The following is a 19,746-nucleotide window of genomic DNA, read 5'->3' as shown; positions in this document are numbered from 1 at the left end:
AAGAGAATATGAAGCAGCATAAGGTGGTCCCATGCTTAAAACCATGCCGAGTGATATTATGCCAGCAAAAGCAACAGGCAAAACAAGCATAATGACCCTGCTGTTCAGACAATAGATACTGAATCTATTGTCTGAACAGCAGGATCATTATGCTTGTTTTGCCTGTTTTGCCTGCTTGAATGGAGGAGCTACAGTTTATTGCACTCATTGACTACACAACCAGATCCAAAAGCAATCATGTGCTAGAGGGGGAGATGACAATGCTGGCCACAATGTCAGAGCCAAAGCCATGCCAAAGAGGCAGAGAACTAGAAAAGCAGGTACAACAGTCTACCAGGACACAGGCCGCCTGCTTCTAATGTTCATGTGTCAGAGCTAGAAGAAGCAGGAGCACAGACAACAATGTAGCACTGCTGACACCCTCTACGGGCAGGATAAAAGGACACCAAGATTTAAAGTGTATACTAATGGTTGCCTTAAACACAAGTGAAAACACATCAAATCACACTAACCGCTCATACCCAACAAGAATGCCAAAGTCATGAAGACACAAAGGAGTGAGTGAATGAGCACTGAAAACTAGCCAGTTATAGCTATGTGTATAGCACCAGTGCAACAGGGAGAAGTAGAGAAAGTGTAGAAGAAAGTGAAACTGACCTGATCAGCAGAGATGCTGATGCTGTGTGTGGCAGTGTGTTTGTATTGAGTTCAGCCTCGCATTGACCTTTGAGCTCAGCAGAAACTTTGCTGTTCTGGAAGCCCTGGTGTAATGGCCCTGGCAGTATTTTGGTCATAAATCCTATATATATGAATTATGACCACTAAATCCATATGTCTGGACTGTAGTTTGCATGTGTGTTCTGTACCTTTAAGAGTCCTTTTTCTGATTGAGTGGGCTGTTTGGGGTTGGCTTAGACATGGTATCTGCTGATTGGCCCCCACTGCCAACTTAGCCACCTCAAAAACTGCAGCAGTCATCACGCTGGCAGCAGCAGCAGCAGGCCTGTCTATATAGTATTGGAAAATAGCTCTGCTTAGTGTTCAGGTAGCACTTCTTTGGAATAGGTTTTTTGTTTGTTATTTTAAACTTGGTTCACCCTGGAGGTTTTGGTTCAGTTTTGGTACATTCGCAGTAGCAATAAACTGCACCTTTATCTGTGAATTGGCTACTAGGTGTCTGGCTTTGGGAACCAGGGCGGGGAAACACTTTTTTTAATGAGGCGTAACACTTGGGATCCATGACACTGGTTTCACTGATTTCATCTGCGGTGAGAACACAAAACCTCAATAGCCTAAAGGTACTGTCCTAAGCTACCAGCTAAGGCCACCAGCAAAAAACTTAACTAGAGAAAAATCTGTGGTACACTCTGTGGTTATAGTGTCTGACTATCACCTGCTAAACTATTTCTTTTGAAGATTGGCCTATTGCTTCATCTCTAGTGTAGTTGTTGTCACTTTCATCTTCACCAAAGCAGGTGAAATGAATTCACAACGTACTTGGAGAGACTGATACCCTTGATGTTTAACTGACTTTGTGTTGCACTGTGATACACATACTGATGATAAGTGTATAAACAGAACTTTGTCTTAAATCATCATTTAAAAACTGCGTTTTATATCTATTCAAGTTATCTGTGTCAAATATTAAAATTGTGTTGATGATCCGAAACACTTAAGTGTGAAAATATGTAAAATAAAATGTAAAAAGACCTTACAAAGGAGGCGTATAATGATTCCCATCACTGTATACGGCCTGTTTATCACAACTAATCAAAGATGAAGTGTCAGCTTTCTGTGCAGCAATTTCAGTGGTTTCAAACAGGAAACACGTCAGAGATCAGGGTAGAGCTGCAGTTACTGTCTGTTTTCTGATTTACAATGATACCATTAAACCACGAAGACATATTGACTGAAGTAGCATTTTGTGCTCACAGAAAACTGCAGAGGGATACATCAAATACAGGTGAGTCCAGCTGGTTTCTCAGACTCACATTTTTTTGTACTTCTGCTGATTTAAAAAAAACTGAAAATGATTACCTTTAACATGTGGAGCAAAAACAGTCAATGATCAGCACCCACAACTAACATCCGTGTTCAAGAGACCAATCTGATCTCATGATTCTAAATTTGACTAAGGCCTGGGGCCAAAACTACCAATAGTTAACCACGATCCAGATCTGGACTCAGATTTTTAGAATTTTAAGGGCCATTTCTATTTAACTCTGCACAGCTTTTCTGATATTTATGGTAGGATTATTTTTAATCTATGCAGCCTATTTTGTTTGTCTTCATGGAAGTCAATGCACATACACAGGAAACTCACAAATTAGTCGTGTGCATTGTAACTGATACCGCATGATGTTACTCAGCAATTAAATAACTTATTCAGCGCATGGGTGAAAACACAACTCTGCAAGGAGATGAGATGCAGAAATTCAGGTCAAAGCTCAAGTAGTAAGTCAGGGAAATAATGAGAAATAAGGGTTAAAGATGAGAATGTTTCAATGTGAAATAGAGTAAAGAAGGATGCCATGCAGTAATTAACACTGTCATCTCAATGCAAGAAGGTCCTGGGTTCGAATCAAATCTGGGGCCTTTTTTTGTCCAGTTTCCTGGTGTTTGTGTGGGTTCTCTCTGGTTACTCTGGCTTCCTACCATAGTCTAAAGATTGGGGTTAGATTAACCACTGATTCTAAATTGACCGTGAGAGTAAATGGTTGTAAATTTACCACCTTGGCCTTCTTTGTTGTAGTAGACCTCAGTCTCTATCGATCTTGTGCTTAAGGCTCATTCCTGAGCTGGCATGTGCTTTCTTTCAGTCCAGCTTTCTCCAGCCATTAGTAAGATTTCTCAGTGTAAGTCACGTCTTTTGTCTGCTGGTAGTACATGCCATGCAAAGGCCTGTCTTTCCATGACGATTTTTCTTCTTGCTCCTCTTCTTTCTTGAGTTTCTGCTGCCTGAGACATTCACTAGGCACATGGTCAGTAGTGGCCATCTTCCTAATATACCAAGCATCTGTTGTTTCATCCAATTTTAGTCATGTATATAGCAACAAATCACAAAAACCGTTTCCTTAGCTTTACATCTTAAGGTACAATTATACAGAGAAACCACCAATAATCGTGTGCCCCCTTTGAGTAAGCACTTTAGTGACAGTTGGAAGGAAAAACTCCCTTTTTACAGTATGTCTGTGAAGGTTCTCAGTCATCCAGGTCATCGTAGTCAAAGGAGTTTGCAAAGAAAAAGCGTCTGGACTTCTTTGAGTTGCTTGAAGACGTTTCACCTCTCATCCGAGAACTGAAGAAGCTTCTCGGATGAGAAGTGAAACGTCTTCAAGCAACTCAAAGAAGTCCAGACGCTTTTTCTTTGCAAACTCCTTTGACTCCCTTTTTACAGGACTTCCTTTTAACTCAGCAGAATGATTCAGTAGCTTTTAGAATCACTTTTAGCAATAACGTGAAGTAATGGTTTTCTGCGCGTCTTTGTCAGACTCTCACATCGTTGTAGAGCACTATTGGCCCTCTTTACATGCATCATTGAGGTTTGCCATCTCTCAATCATTCTGTTGTTGATTTACTGCTGTGCTTTGGATCTTTGTCCTATTGACGGTCTCACATTTGACTCCACTGTATAATACTTTGGTGCCCGTGGCTGCAAATCAAACCCTAATCATCACCCCTCCACCACTGTTCTAATAGTTAATGATACCTTTCGCTGAAATGCTGGGAATGCCAAACATGATGCTGTACATTAGGGCCAAATATCTGCACTTCTGGCTGCTCTGTACAGAAGTGTGTTTAGAAGTAACTTTCCAAACCTAAGCCATGTTTCCATATTCTTTGTGAGGAGAAGAGGCTTTCTCCTGGCAGCACTTTCAAACAAACCATAGTTGTTCAGTCTTCTTTAGATTGTTTGTCACAAACATTTATCATGTTCACAGTGGCCTGTGGAGTCTGAGATATACCTCTTGGGATTTTTTCATAGTTTTTCTGAGCATTGCACCATCTGACCTTAGGGTGAACTTACTTAGCTTGACCATCATCACAAAAGTTCCGCATTTATAGCGATGGTCAAACTTGCTGATCAAATCTACTCATGTACCTTGATAAGCACTGCCTAATTGCTGCATACCTACTGATTTCCACTGAAATCATTGAGGGTGTACTTTTTTCCCTCACAAATGCACAGAGTCCGGTAAAATCTGTATTTCATATGACAGTGTTTCCACTTTTTACGCGCAGGATTGTTACACTTAATAAAAAATTATTAAGGAGAGAGTTGATTCAGCTTGAGTGATGTATATTATATTCTTTTCATCACCAGTAATTTCTGTACTTCCATTTAAAGGTCTCAATTTTGATTTCAAGTTTGTAAGACTGTGGAATTGAAAGCAAATTCCATATTTGGAGAAGCCTTAAAAGCCGTTTTTGTGAAATGAATTGAATTTACTCTCAGTAACCTCCACCAGAAAAGGACATATTCAAAAATATGTTTCATAAAGAAATATGTAGTAGATCTCAACGCAAAATTGGTTTCACTTTGAGTTAACACATCAAATGAAGACACCATGAAGATAATTTCAAACATTAAAATAGCAATTATACATAATTTGTTGCAAAGTGATGTATATGTGAGGTGGATTTTTGTTTCCGCTCCAGAAACATCACTGACCAAAATACCATGACTTCACCTTCTAATGAGACCTGTGAGGTTAAGGATATTTCAGCCAAACCTTTCTTTATACTGGTCCACAGTTTGGTCTTTCTGGTAAGTTTCAAATCATCAAATTGTGCTCTGTCAGAAATTGGTTTGAGGTTCCCAATGCATGTACCAAAGTCCTGTTCTCTCCATCCTTTCTGTGTTTCTTTAGGTAGGTTTACCTCTCAATGGCTTCATCATGAAGTTCTACTGTTGTCGAGGTCGAAAGCAGGCGTCCAGCAGCCTGAAAGTCTTCCTGAAGAACCTGACAGCTGCTGACTTCCTATTCTGCCTCTGTCTGCCACTCCGCATCACTTACTATGCCAGAAGCTCTGGAATAATCCCGAGTCTCTACTGCAGCTTTGGAGCTTCTGCCTTTTTCCTCAACATGTATGCCAGCATCATATTTATGGGGTACATCGCTGCCAACAGGTAAAAAAAAAACAAAACCTTTACAGTGTTGTTAAGTACAAATCCTGCACTCCTAATTAAAGCATGAATGCATTTTTTTTAACTTAATGATTTTGGCAGCACTGTGGCTGATCAGTGAATTTGTCTACTGCCTGCTTTTTCTTCTCTCTTCAGGTATCTGAAGATCGTCCATCCTTCAGGAATTCGTGTCCTGCAGACAGTACGAACTGCCCACATCATTTCCGCGGTCACCTGGGTTTTTCTCCTGGCTACAGCAATTTCTTACAGCAGTCTGTATTTGATGACTCAGGAATCTCTGACCTCTAACTCCAGCCGCTGTGATCCCCTCTTTAGTGAATCAGTCAAGTCGTTCTTTACAATCATCCAGGTTCTGTCTGCCATCATCTTCCTGGTGGTCTTCATATCCCTGGTCTTCTTCTACTACAGCACCTCCCGCAGGGTGCTGCAGGCACAGCAGAGTCAGCTGGCCTCCTCTGAGAAGCTCTTGAAGTCTCGTAGAAACATGTTGCTGCTGGTCAGCATCTTCTGTGTTTGCTTTGTCCCCTATCACCTGGCTCGACTTCCCTTTACTTTTCTGTGGAGAAACTGCACAGTAGGTCCAGTGTTGTACTACCTGAAGGAAGTGTCCACCATGGTGTCAGTTTTCAACATCTGCCTGGACCCTGTTGTTTACTTTTACCTCTGTAAGGCTTTTCGGGCCAAGGTGAGAAAGTTGTCCAGGAGAGCCAACATTCAACAAGCAAGTGAGGAGAGTGAGAGCAGCAAGGAGCAGTTTGGCATCGTTACATCAACGTCTCAAACCAATGAACTGTAAGGAAAACTTCCATATTTTATTTACAGCCTTGTTTTGTGTGTGTGTGTGTGTGTGTGTGTGTGTGTGTGTGTGTGTGTGTTTGTGTATGTGTGTGTGTGTGTGTGTGTGTGTTTTTCTTTCTCTTTTTATTGTCACATGAGTTCTGTGAAACCATGCTTATCCACCCCAAATCTTTACAAATAAAATAGTTTCTGCTGAGCTTATTTAAACATATCAAGAAGAAATTTTTACCTTTCTGCAGTATTTTTTTTTAATTATTTTATCCATAACAAAAATTAAAGCATAGATAAGTTTTGCTTAAAAAAAAATCTCAGATTTTTTTTCTACTTTGCTGTTTTCCAGAAATGTCTCATTTCATTTTGATGTGTATTGTAGGAAATACACTGAATAAAGCGAAAATGTTTTGAGGTTGGTGTGTGCACATCATCATGATTTATATTCGTGAGCACATTCAGTCACATCATGATTCAAATATACTTGATTAAAAACAGCATTGTTGTACTGACTTCTTTTTTAACTCATGAATCAGTTGTTCCACACCGTTTTAGTCAAAAGGATCTATATGCATCTATAGGGTCATATAGCTGTAATTCATAACAGAAGTTATCTCAAGGCATTTTAACTAGTAATGCTTTGGATTTGGCAATCTCACAGTCTAAGAAGGCTAACCTGCCAGTTTCCATATCCTCCCTGGTGAATTTGATGTGTCGGTCCACCGAGTTAATGTGATCCGTGAATTGTGGTACGTCCTGAGATTTGATTTTCACCCAGGTGTCATCCACATACCTGAAACAATGACTTGGTGGTGTTCCAGGGTAGGATAGCAAAGCCCTCTTTACCACTTCTTCCATGTACAAATTGGCCACGATGGGTGAAACTGGGGAACTCAATGCACACCCATGTTCCTGCCTGTAGACCCTTGTATGTGAAGTAGGTGGAATTAAGACACAGTTCCAAAAGCAAACACACTTCTGAGAGTGGTCCTGTTCTAACTGTTCTGGTCCTGTACTAAGTAATGTGAGTGCCTTCCTCTCCTCCATGGTGATGGTGGATGCTGGGGGCTTTGCATTCCTGAGACAGGCAGAAACTTCGTCCGTAGTTGCTCTGCTTCCACTTCTGCAATATTGTTGTTTCAAACTCCTGTTTCTGTGGCTGTGATCAGTTCCACTAGCGGGATTTGTCTCTGCGTTACAGCAAAACTCAATCCTTTTTTTCCTGTTCTGCAGCTCAAGAATGTTTTTGGACCCTAACATGCGAGACTTTGATAAGGTCAGAGATATTTAAGTTGTAAACTTTGTGTTTTCTTTAGTTTTCACGGTGTTTGAAGAAAATAAGAGAGAGAAATAAACTTCAGAAGACATCAGTATGTGTGGCCATTGTTTGTTGGACCCTGTAGTTACAATACTGGTTAACTTCAACATATTTACTTTATTTTATTTACATTCAACATGTCAGTATTGAGCATAACTAACTGTCAGTAAAATCACAAATAAGTTATGGTAACTGGTATATATTCATGTTTAACATGGGTTATATTTTGATCGGTGATTATCCGACTACACCACTACTTCTTTTGGGGTTTATTTTTGATTACGAATAAATTATTTGTAGGAAATAGAGAAAAGTTCTGTTTTAGCACTCTTATCGTTTTTACTCACATGAGGCGAGATATGTCCTTTAACCACTTAGCTGTAGATGTAGACAATAGTTCAAGTTTATGTAATAATTTAAGTGATTCACTAACAATGACATAAGTGTTCCAGTAGGAGGCAGTAATACACTAAACTGCACCTGTTGTGTTGAAAAGAAGGTGAAAGAGACTCAGAATCTTGTCAGAAGTATTGTGAGGGAGTTGAGAGAAGAGGGTTATATTTCCAAGTCTCAGGAAAAATATTTGTCTGCTCCGATTTTTCCTCATCCTCGCCGATTTTATCTTTCACCTAAGATTCATAAATCTCCAGAAACCTTGTCTGTTCCATTTTACATCTCTATTGTTAGTGATTGTGACTCTGAATAATTCAGGATTACAGCATATATAGAGTCTTTTCAAAATTCCTTGTCTCATCCCTTTAATGCACGCTAGTTATGTGAAAGATACATATGACTTTATTGACAAATTGAAAGATGCATGTGAATGATACATGTTGGGCTTATTGGCAGCAGTGTTGGTCAAGTTACTTGAAAAAAGTAATCCCGTTACTTTACTGATTACTTATTTTCAAAAGTAATTAATTACTTAGTTACTTTTTTAAAACACGATTTACAACCTGAATAGGTGATAAAGCGATAGATCTTTCAGCCCAATTCTACTTTTTCTGCATAATCCATCATACAAAAATGTAATCAAATGGAAACGTCTCTTTTTAAAACTTTAAACTTTAAATCTTTTAACTTTATGCATCAAGCAAAAACTTAATTATATGCAACATTCTCTGACTGGAAGAAATTTGTTTAACATTTAAACCTATTTTCTGCACATTCCAGCGTATAGAATAAAATATTTTTTTGTGTTTACACTCACTCTTTCAAATAGATGCAAGTAAAACACAGCAGAAAATAAATAAAATCAAAGACTCAGCGGTGCTGTTGCTCTATTTTCACCTGTAAAGCAGGACTGGGGTAGGCGGAGGTTTACCTTGGTGCAGGTGTGCCGCAGCGGTCAGTGGAAGAATCCACGAGTTTCTCTGTGAATTTCACATTACGTCGTAGCGCACTCGGTGCTTGCTTGGAAGTTTAGGGGTTTTTTTTATGGAGGACCACAAGAGCCACGCGCATCGAAATAAAAAATTCTGTGCTTAATTAATGAATTGTAGAATAAAATCTGCATTTGTAAATTCATTTTTGAATTCCAATTTAATAAACTTATTTTTAAAATGCTTTTTAAGTCTTCATTTCAAAAAACATTTTCGAATTCCACTTTAATAAACTGCATTTAAAAAACCTTTTTCGAATTGCACTTTAATAAACTTCATTTCAAAAAACCTTTTTCGAATTGCACTTTAATAAACTGCATTTCAAAATCCATTTCCCTTTCCTGTTCGCTCAGGGATTAACATGTGGATTAGCAGTTGGATTAACAACTTCATTTTAAAAATCCTGCAGCTATTCAGATTAGCCACACCTTGGGATGTAAGGAGCTCTCTGATTGGTTGGACAGACACAGGCTGTCTGCCAGCCTGGATTTTTCTAGCTCATAGCTTCGCCCTGCTAAGAAGCGTGTGTGCTTGTACAAAGGCCGTTCAGCGTCGGGATTTACACTCGGCTCGACACGGATATGTGAAGAATGAAGGGACCCTGCAGCGAAACGGAGAGCCAACCTCTGACTGAGTGCCCGTTTACTCAGTCTGACCACCTGTTGAAGGTAACGTGCTAACGTGGCTAACGCTAGCATCACGTAGCCCCGTTATTTTAAGGTCATCTTAGCCTATGAAAATTTTACGTCGTAGCTGTACGAGCTAGCTACGTGTTTTGTAAGCTGCTGTGCTCTTCACAAATAAAGCTGGAAGCAGCTCAGACTGTTAGAACCAGCACTGAGCCCTGTTACATTTATATGGTGTTAGAGCAATGGCTGCAACCTACAGCCTTTAAACTAGCGATTAAAATGCTGACAGTAAACTCGTCAGTCCAGATGTTACCACATTACTTTGTGATACTTACAGTTAAAATAACAGCTGTCAGTTCTCTCATTCCTTATATCAAGACTGGAGATCACACTACTGATTTCAGTTCATTTAATATGTGAGTGCACAGATTCATTCTCGACTGGACATAAATGATGATCAAAGGTTGTATATATGATGAATTCATCAAATCCCAGCCTCTAACACAGTGCGCTGAATCTTAGCTTTGAATGTCCAGTATATTCTAATCAGTGCAATGTAAGCATTCACTGAACCTACTGTAGCTACACCTGTGTGGCAAATGTGTGGTAAAGACACAGATAATGAAATTTAATTATTAATACAATATACATCATGAGAAACAAAAGCTGAAATTGATTCAGTTTAGTACTTTTCTCTGTATGCTCTGTGATTATAAATGCCTTAAATTCTGTGATATATACTGTAAATGATTTTCACAGAGGTCTTAAAGTACTTAAATCACTGCTGATAGTCTGGTTGTTTATATTTTCACGTTTTTGTGTCTGTAAGGCTGTTTGATGACGATTTGGACTCCTCTGGGAGATGAGGACACACCTACATCTGTTCCATACTGCAGCCATTGATGGTGTTACGGCTCTGAGGCAGCTTTGGGCCATCAGATGCACACACTGGAAAACCAGCACCTGGACTTCATGCAGGAAAGACGGCCTAACTAATTACCGTTTTTGCAATAGTAATCCCTTACCTTACTCGTTACTTGACAAAAGTAATCGCGTTACTGCCCATCTCTGATTGGCAGTGGATAAAATATTTAAATAAAATATGAATTTTAAACGTTCTGATGATAAAATTTTAAAATTATTAAAATGAACTTTGACTAGAAATGATTTTCAATTTGAGGATTCCTTTTTTCTCCAAATCTCAGGTTGTGCGCTACGCGGATATTTATACGGCCCACTGGGAAACAACAATTTTAGAAAATTGCAATAAATTACCACTAATTTATTTTACGGTATTTGGACAATGTTTTTGGTATTTGGACACATGGATTAAAATATTTCAAAATCTTTTTGCATACATTGAGCAATCACCACCCCTTAATAAAGTTAAAATTTCAACTAGATCAATTCATAGTTAATTTTTTAGACACAGTCGTTTTCTTTAGAAAACAATAATAATCAAAGTAAACAACTATGTAATAAGGTTTATTACGCACACACAAAGAGATGATGTTCATTTGGTATAACTGAGCTGCTCTCACACCTTTGATTTTAATAAACACACTGAATAACTGAACATTGTGGAGTCAATAGTAATGATACTCTTCACACATAATATGTCAAATGAAATGGGCCAAAGGTCAAAATAATGATGATGATGATACTTTCCACACAAAAAAACTGAAGTAGGCCAAAGGTCAAAGTGGATGTAGTCATAAAACAGTCAGCAGTGTGTTAGATATAACTGGAGGACTTTGGCTGAGATTCTGTGGCTAGGATTTCATTGGGGATCGGGGTTTCTATCAAATCACTTTGAGCATCTGTGTGGTGATAGCGTGTTCACAGCTGAAAATGACACAGTAGGGTCTAAATCTTCTGGCAGTGGTTGGACAGCATGAAGGAAAATGGTGGAGCAACTTTATTTGTAAAGAGTTGCTTTGTTGGTGCTGTGAACAGACATTTTATTTCCTGCTTTGAACTGTTTGTTTTGATGACACTTTAAAATAGATGGATTTGTTCTTCATTCAATTATTGGCAGGAGGAATATTTGGAAGTGGCAGAATCTTTTTGTTTTTAGCAAATATTTATGTCCTCGTTCACAAATGAAAGACATAAAGACGTCAATCTTTTTGTGTGTTTATCTGAGTGTTGAGAATGAGACTGTCAGCAGGGTGAAAAGAAGTGAAAATGAGACTGATTTTCTCCTCAGACATTGAATTAAAGCACACAGGAAGTGATTGTGAATGCAGGTTCATGTTGTATCATCATGTGAAGTTTACAGGATTCAGACTGGAAATGTGATTTCTCTTTAAGGCTCTGTCAGGAGATTTATTCTAAAACACTTCTTCAGTTGAGAATCAGAGAGGAGAAACACACACTGCAGTTAGTTACTTGCAAGCAAGGGCAGCCACAGAACTCGCACAGAAGTGCGGGCTCTGAGACTCGCCCCGTGCCACTGCCCTGTTCTTTATTTATACATCAGTGGGTGTTTGTTCTTTACATTGGAATGTGGATGTTTAGGTGTGTGTATGTGTGTGTATGTGAACCCATAAAATGACTTCCTAAACCTGCTGGCCTGGAAGTCCAGCAGTTCATCTAAACAAAATGCACTTAGAGTAAAACAGATATAGATACGTTTATCCTATCATAAAACAATAAAAGAAGGTACGACCTCTCCCATGCTCCTAGGATGTGGGTGTGAAAACCAGAACACTCTGGAACCACACAAGCTTCCTAGGATGAGACATTCTTTCAGGATACTATCAACTACATACTTCTAAACACAAATGATTACATGCAGCATTCTATTATAAGTAAACCTATATAATTAAAAGATAATACTGACATTATATTTGACATTCTATTAACAGGCTCTAAAGACTGCGCTTTGCCCCTTTAAATACCTTCCCCTCCTTTATTTGTCCTGACAGCAAGCGCTCTAAATCCACACACACACTTTCGGTTCTTCTGCTGTAAATGAAGGAAAAACGAGCTGACGAAACAAGCTCCATCATTACAAACTTCCTGCTGATGTTTCCATGTGAAGCAGTTGGAGTCGTTCCTCCGGCTGGACGACACGCTCCACTTTGATACAAAATAAAGCTCAGATATTTTTCTCTACACTAGTTTGTCTCATGACTTTGAATCCCCCTGAAGATACTGACAGTGAAGCACGTACATAATACTGCAGCCTTTCAACTCTTATTTAGTTCTATTAATACACTGAAATCTCATTTGTGTCATGAAGAAAGTCTTTAATCAAACAGAATTCAAATATCAGAAACATTTCATACACTGAAAAAAATGCAATAGGGTGGTTGTTGAATTTGCATAAAATTACTTCATATATCCAGCATGACTAATTTAAATTTCACGTCTAAACATATTTTTGTCTTTTAATTTTCACATATTCTTTAAGAATATTCATTCTTTTAGAACAAATCATGTTGAAAAGAAACAAGTTAGTCGTGTTTTATCCTCAAGCTCCGCCCCCTGGAAAGGAAAAATCGGCTGAACCATTACGGCAAGGCTGGGATGGTCCATTTGGTAAAGTAAATCCGTTGGGCATCTTTCTTCGCCTTTAGACAATAATTCTGATGGCAAAAGAACCAAACGGGACAAGTTAAAAAAAAAAAAAAAAAAAAAAAAAAAAAAAAAGGAAAAATCGGCTGCACTGTCCGCCATTTTTGTCTCTCGCTTTGGAAAATCTACTACCATCTGGAGTTTTACACTTGAAGGTAAATAAGATTTTAAAGCTAACACACCAGTGAGAAAGAGTGTAGACCCTTTATATATGTGGACTTTTACTGGGGTGTTGTTATTTTACAGGTATGTGGGCTGTTTATCGAAAACCATGAAAGGCCAATGTTAGGCTCCAGTTAGCTAATGGTAACCGAAATTATGCGATAAGCAAATTAGTAATTAACATATATAATGTGAGTTAATATTGTTTGTATATTCTTTCAGTCTAAATTAACAGACTATTACAAACTTGCATCGGTGTCTGTAGTAAGTGGAGGTACCTGCAGTGTCTTAACCATTAAACAAGCTAATGTAGGGCCGGGATATGACTAGTTTGTTGAAACATGTCTGCTGCCAATGTGACTGCGCACACATTGTAACATTACCAGCACATAGCCACAGCCGCTATAAACATGCTAAAAGATCAGTCTAGCTTCTGTAGTCAGCAGCTGGAAGACTCAACACAGACACAAGATTCAGTGTAATGGTTATCTAAATGTTGTGTGTCCTGTTTGTAAGCCCAGAAAAAGAAATTAAATAAAATGACGACCTTGAGCTTCAAGCTAATGTAAGCGTAATGCTATAGCATAAAGCTAATGCAATGATGAGGTTGTTAAATTAGTAAAAATACAGTAAATATATCCAACATGAATCATTTATATTTTTGGTCTAAACATAATTAAGTCTCACGCCTTTCACTTGTTTTAGAAGGATGTTCAGTCTTTTAAAACCAGTCATGTCAAAATAACAGAAAATAGTTATGTTTTCTGTTGAAACTCCACCCCCCAGGGTGTGTTCTGCGAGGGAAAATTCAGTGTGGCGGTCCGCCATTTTTTGTCTTCGCTTCGTTTACCTTTGGTGCTGAGCTTTACTTTGTCGAGGTAAACTGAAAACTACATGTTTGAGAGGAAACGAAGAGAACATCCATTAGATGGGGAAGTTTTTCTCATGAATTGCCATTGAGCAACATAATGGAAAAAACAAGTCATTCCTTAAGTTAACTAACAATAATGCTAGCTTAAGCTGCGGGACAATATTATGTGCATTAGCTTTTTTTCAGTGTGTGCCCAGTCACATTCGCTTGTTTTTTCTCAGTGAATACAGACTAACAAACTTGTGTCCATTTAGTTAACTGGTTGTACCTAAAATGTTTTAGTTAAACAGTTAAACAAGCTAGTTTGCCATGGGGTGGGCTCTGTGTGTGTGTGTGTGTGTGTGTGTGTGTGTGTGTGTGTGTGTGTGTGTGTGTGTGTGTGTGTGTGTTCCGGGGGGTAGGGTCTTCACTAAAGTCGGTTTATTTAGGGCATGACACCTATGCAGTACTCATTAGGAGAGGAAGTGCATGACGTGGGGCTTTATTTCATGTTCTGGGGCAGTGAATGTAATGTACTGATAACATGTTATAGACACACAAAAACCCAACAAATTATTTTAACTGATTTATAGAGAGACTGAGAGGAGGGCTTAAAGTGATAAGAAAAAAATGACAATATAAATATGTTAAATTTATTTTTTTCTGTGTCGATATATGGTGCTTATCCCTGCTGAAGGGCAGATTGGTGTTGCTTCAGAACAATTCTCTAGCGCTGTTACATAGAGGTGTTACAGTTAAGGTTTTAATAACATTATTTTATTTACTAGTGAAGATTTGCATATGTTATCTCACATTCTGTAAGGTAAATTTTCTGGAAAGGTCAAATTAACTAATTTAACTATGTATTAATGAAAGACCTTAATGTGTATATGACAATGATAGATGTAGTTTCTGGGTCATTTTCAGAGCTGCAAAATGGCCAGAAGGAGGCAACTGCTGTGGTTGCAAACAGGCTTTGGGTGGTATGGAAGTAAGGGCAACTATGGAACTGCTCAGCAACATGGGACCCATAGGTAATAAATAGTAATATGACAAAAATAACAACTTTGTGTGGATGTAACCTTGTGAGATCTGAGATTTTGACTGCATTTTTATGTGACAACTTCTCTTTTTAGATAAATGCAGAGTTTAAGTGCATTACCACCATGCCACTGCAGTCCAGATTACTCTCGCAGATAGATGTGCTATCTGAAAAACTAATAAAGGTCTTCAAAAGGTGAGGAGGACAAATAGGAAGAAGACTTCAGAACATTCTGGAGCCCACGGCCCAGGTAAGAAAAAAAATAATTTGTGTATACACTTTAGGGAAAATAATAATTTTAACAAAATGCTGCTTGTCACTCTATGCCAGGAGTATGTTGAAAATCACCTGGGATTTTCACAATTTACCATGGGTGCGTTTTTGTTTTGTTTTTTTCCTTTTACCTGCATTAGAACTATGTGTGGAGTTCATAGTTGAACACCTCTCTATGCTCTGACAGTATTCTGCTTCTTTGCATGGAGATTTCACTTCAGAAATGCATTACCTTTTTAAGCATTCTGAGGACTCAAATCACATGCTGTAATGAATCCATTTTTGTTCACCTAATGTGTTAATGTTAACATTTTTTGGAATAGTGACACAGATTAAAATAAGATTTGGTATAATGTTCTTTGACCAGTGTTCTGTTTAATTAAATTGTGGAATTCTGCATTTTCTAGGCCACAGATGAAGCCATTATCCAACGATCTAATAAGGAAACAACCATGGGAATTTACATCATAAAGACAAGAGATGCCAATGGCAGCCCTGAGGACATCGGGATAGTCCTTGAAGGCCAGAGAGTCTGGCAGGATTTGGATAACTATACCCTAGCAGCTGCAATGCTGTTTGGACTAATGTACACTTTGAACCTCACCTACCCACTGGAAAAGTATACCTTCGAGGTATTATAGAAACTGGTTATGGAGCTCAAAAGGAACAGCCTTTCAAAGAAGGCCCAGGTTTTCAGGACCAGACTGTACGATTGAACAGTTTTCCAGTTATGATGTGGGAACAACATGTTTACCTCTTCGAATATGTACCATCCTTTCTTTTAAGCCAGCACTGGTAAAGTTGCAGTACATAGTGAAACTTATTTTTCTGGCACTTTTCAACTGGGGCCTTTACAGGGAGTGCAGAATTATTAGGCAAGTTGTGTTTTTGAGGAATAATTTTATTATTGAACAACAACCATGTTCTCAATGAACCCAAAAAACTCATTAATATCAAAGCTGAATGTTTTTGGAAGTAGTTTTTAAGTTTGTTTTAAGTTTTAGCTATTTTAGGGGGATATCTGTGTGTGCAGGTGACTATTACTGTGCATAATTATTAGGCAACTTAACAAAAAACAAATATATACCCATTTCAATTATTTATTTTTACCAGTGAAACCAATATAACATCTCCACATTCACAAATATACATTTCTGACATTCAAAAACAAAACAAAAACAAATCAGCGACCAATATAGCCACCTTTCTTTGCAAGGACACTCAAAAGCCTGCCATCCATGGATTCTGTCAGTGTTTTGATCTGTTCACCATCAATATTGCGTGCAGCAGCAACCACAGCCTCCCAGACACTGTTCAGAGAGGTGTACTGTTTTCCCTCCTTGTAAATCTCACATTTGATGATGGACCACAGGTTCTCAATGGGGTTCAGATCAGGTGAACAAGGAGGCCATGTCATTAGTTTTTCTTCTTTTATACCCTTTCTTGCCAGCCACGCTGTGGAGTACTTGGACGCGTGTGATGGAGCATTGTCCTGCATGAAAATCATGTTTTTCTTGAAGGATGCAGACTTCTTCCTGTACCACTGCTTGAAGAAGGTGTCTTCCAGAAACTGGCAGTAGGACTGGGAGTTGAGCTTGACTCCATCCTCAACCCGAAAAGGCCCCACAAGCTCATCTTTGATGATACCAGCCCAAACCAGTACTCCACCTCCACCTTGCTGGCGTCTGAGTCGGACTGGAGCTCTCTGCCCTTTACCAATCCAGCCACGGGCCCATCCATCTGGCCCATCAAGACTCACTCTCATTTCATCAGTCCATAAAACCTTAGAAAAATCAGTCTTGAGATATTTCTTGGCCCAGTCTTGACGTTTCAGCTTGTGTGTCTTGTTCAGTGGTGGTCGTCTTTCAGCCTTTCTTACCTTGGCCATGTCTCTTGAGTATTGCACACCTTGTGCTTTTGGGCACTCCAGTGATGTTGCAGCTCTGAAATATGGCCAAACTGGTGGCAAGTGGCATCTTGGCAGCTGCACGCTTGACTTTTCTCAGTTCATGGGCAGTTATTTTGCGCCTTGGTTTTTCCACACGCTTCTTGCGACCCTGTTGACTATTTTGAATGAAACGCTTGATTGTTCGATGATCACGCTTCAGAAGCTTTGCAATTTTAAGACTGCTGCATCCCTCTGCAAGATATCTCACTATTTTTGACTTTTCTGAGCCTGTCAAGTCCTTCTTTTGACCCATTTTGCCAAAGGAAAGGAAGTTGCCTAATAATTATGCACACCTGATATAGGGTGTTGATGTCATTAGACCACACCCCTTCTCATTACAGAGATGCACATCACCTAATATGCTTAATTGGTAGTGGGCTTTCGAGCCTATACAGCTTGGAGTAAGACAACATGCATGAAGAGGATGATGTGGACAAAATACTCATTTGCCTAATAATTCTGCACTCCCTGTATTACTGCAGTGTTCAGTGCTCACTTTTCAAGCCATGGCTCTTTTGAAAAAAAATTCAAACTTTGAATGTCCATTTTTCTCAATGGAAATGGTGCCTTGCATCAATTTCACCAGTTTGCAATTTCTTTCCCAAGGTGCACCACTACAAACAGATTGCATGGTCTAGTATTAGTGATTGTGATGTTTAGTGATAGAAGCAAGCCAATACTAATCAGTTTAGGTCTCTTGGTTTTGTGCCTGTGGGTTATAATGTTATTTTAAGTCTCTTCTTTGTGTCATTTTAATAATTACACCCCTGTTGCCATATTACCTTAAGGTTCTTACATTTAAAAAACTATTTTTTACATAAGCGTGATGTCATAAGGCCCCACAATGTTGAATCCAGGTTACAGCAGATAACGTTGAGGAATGTTGTGGAATGTTTTTCAAGAGATGCATTGTACAAATATGACTCATGTATATTTTGGAAGCCTGAATTGAAAGTCCATTGTTACAACTGTGTAGTATTTTCAAAAATACAGGTCATTGTTCAAAAATGTTTTGCTTTTTTCTTTGATTGAAAAGTGTACAGTACATACAGTAAGATCAGCCTTAATTTAGTTTTATTTATTGAACACTCAATTATATATTAGATTATATTAGAAATTTGTTATAAAATAAAATAAGCTTACCATAAAATAATCTTGTCAATATAACACATAGTAGTCCAATACAATTAACACAAAAAGTTCATGTCTGATAAACAAGTGGTTTCTGTAAATATTTGACCGGAATGAAAAACATAACAACAACATAAAAAAGTCATGTTCATGTTACCAGAAAAATGTGTGCAGGTATAACATAAAAAAACTAAGGCTAACCAAACATAACTTAATTTCGTGCAACCGATTACAATAATTTTTTTATGTTTATCCCACTGATTATTTTTTTCAGTGTATATGGAGTTAAACATGAATCATTATTTCAACAAAATATTTATTGTTGTCATAAACAGACAAGAAGACAACAACAAACTGCTCCTCCCATTCAACACATGTCAGTCCATATCCCAGCAAACTAAATCATCTCCATTTACACACATCAAATAGAAACATGAATCACTTGTAATTAGAGCTGGGCGATATAAGATTTTTTCATATCACGATATGTTTTTTTCATTTCAGGCGATAACGATATATATCACGATATAAGCCAAACAACTATATTTGTAAGATTTAAATGTGCCATTGCTCACAAGTAAAATGTGAAATAATTAGCAGCTTGTTTTAATTAAAATATTCATTTCCCATAATAAGTTCAACAGGGTAGATGTACTTAAGGAACATGAGACTTCAGTTTCAGATAAATAAAGGCAAATATTGCAAACTACACAAAAGGCAGCCGCTAAAGCGTTTAAGTTTCAAAATAGAACAAACAAAACAGACTACTAAATTGTCAATTCCACTTAGAAACAAAATATTAATTCTAAAAATAAATCTTAGTTTGTTTTACAGAAGAACAGACAAAAAGACTAACTTTTGTCAATATCAAATAAACTGAGAAACTAAAAGGAAATTCTCAATCTCTCCTTGTTGTATAGCTTAGCTTTTCAAACAGTTTTAACAGTTACTTTAGTCTGACAAAAGCCGAATGACGAATTAGCGCTTTCAGTCAGAGATTGAGCATGCACCGGTTTATTGTATTTCCAGACTTGCTTTCGGCACAATTTAAAGTGTGCGCTACTCTGTTTTTGGTCAGACTTGAAATAGCCGAAATACCTTCACACTACGGAACTTCTGTGGCCCTTCCGTTCGACAAGCTCTCCGGCATTGGAACCATCATCTGTTTTTTCTTCGGTAACCTTCGCTCACGCTCTCGGTTGATTTTTCTCTAGTCGGCAAACTCCTTTCCTTCATTACCTGGGCTGCACGGCTGCAAAAACAAATACACATGTGCGCCTTGGTGCTTGTGCTGTACGTAACAAGTCATGTGACGTGACGCTGCGGCTGTGATTGGTTCGGCTCTGCGCTACTTAATTTGGATTGGCTGTTCTTTTTTTTTTTAAAGAGGACAAGAGAGATGAGGCCTATCGCAATAGTTTAATTTTTCTATCGAGAAAAAGTTATTTTGCAATACATATCATTATCGTTCTATCGCCCAGCTCTACTTGT

General features: G+C 38.3%; 1 protein-coding gene and 1 long non-coding RNA gene across 3 annotated transcripts; both read left to right on the top strand.

Annotated features, from left to right (window-relative positions):
• The first annotated feature begins 1,853 nt into the window (after positions 1-1,853).
• Positions 1,854-6,674, top strand: LOC102080969 (P2Y purinoceptor 14-like). Of its 2 annotated transcripts, XM_005464501.4 has the most exons (4): positions 1,854-1,963; positions 4,660-4,768; positions 4,872-5,131; positions 5,285-6,673. In XM_005464501.4, exons 2-4 carry the CDS (start codon positions 4,682-4,684, stop codon positions 5,943-5,945), a joined length of 1,008 nt encoding a protein of 335 aa, XP_005464558.1. In that variant the 5' UTR covers positions 1,854-1,963; positions 4,660-4,681; the 3' UTR covers positions 5,946-6,673. The 2 variants fall into 2 exon arrangements, with proteins under 2 accessions (XP_005464558.1, XP_019212226.1); XM_019356681.2 differs by lacking the exon at positions 1,854-1,963 and having other exon boundaries at positions 4,657-4,768; positions 4,876-5,131; positions 5,285-6,674.
• Positions 6,675-12,927: 6,253 nt separating this feature from the next.
• LOC109201136 (uncharacterized) lies at positions 12,928-15,987 on the top strand. The gene is made up of 3 exons (XR_002061142.2): positions 12,928-13,889; positions 14,998-15,153; positions 15,584-15,987. It is a non-coding gene; the product is annotated as an uncharacterized LOC109201136 (long non-coding RNA).
• The last annotated feature ends 3,759 nt before the right edge of the window (positions 15,988-19,746 follow it).

Source organism: Oreochromis niloticus, linkage group LG3 (genome assembly GCF_001858045.2).
Source record: "Oreochromis niloticus isolate F11D_XX linkage group LG3, O_niloticus_UMD_NMBU, whole genome shotgun sequence".
NCBI classification, from domain to species: Eukaryota; Metazoa; Chordata; class Actinopteri; order Cichliformes; family Cichlidae; genus Oreochromis; species Oreochromis niloticus.
This window is presented reverse-complemented; position numbering and strand designations above follow the sequence as displayed.

Coding starts and splice junctions, on each gene's coding strand:
- LOC102080969 (XM_005464501.4), top strand. CDS start 4,682: ATGACTTCACCTTCTAATGAGACCTGTGAGGTTAAGGATATTTCAGCC. Junction 4,769..4,871: donor TCCACAGTTTGGTCTTTCTG/GTAAGTTTCAAA, acceptor GTGTTTCTTTAG/GTAGGTTTACCTCTCAATGG. Junction 5,132..5,284: donor GGGTACATCGCTGCCAACAG/GTAAAAAAAAAA, acceptor TTCTCTCTTCAG/GTATCTGAAGATCGTCCATC.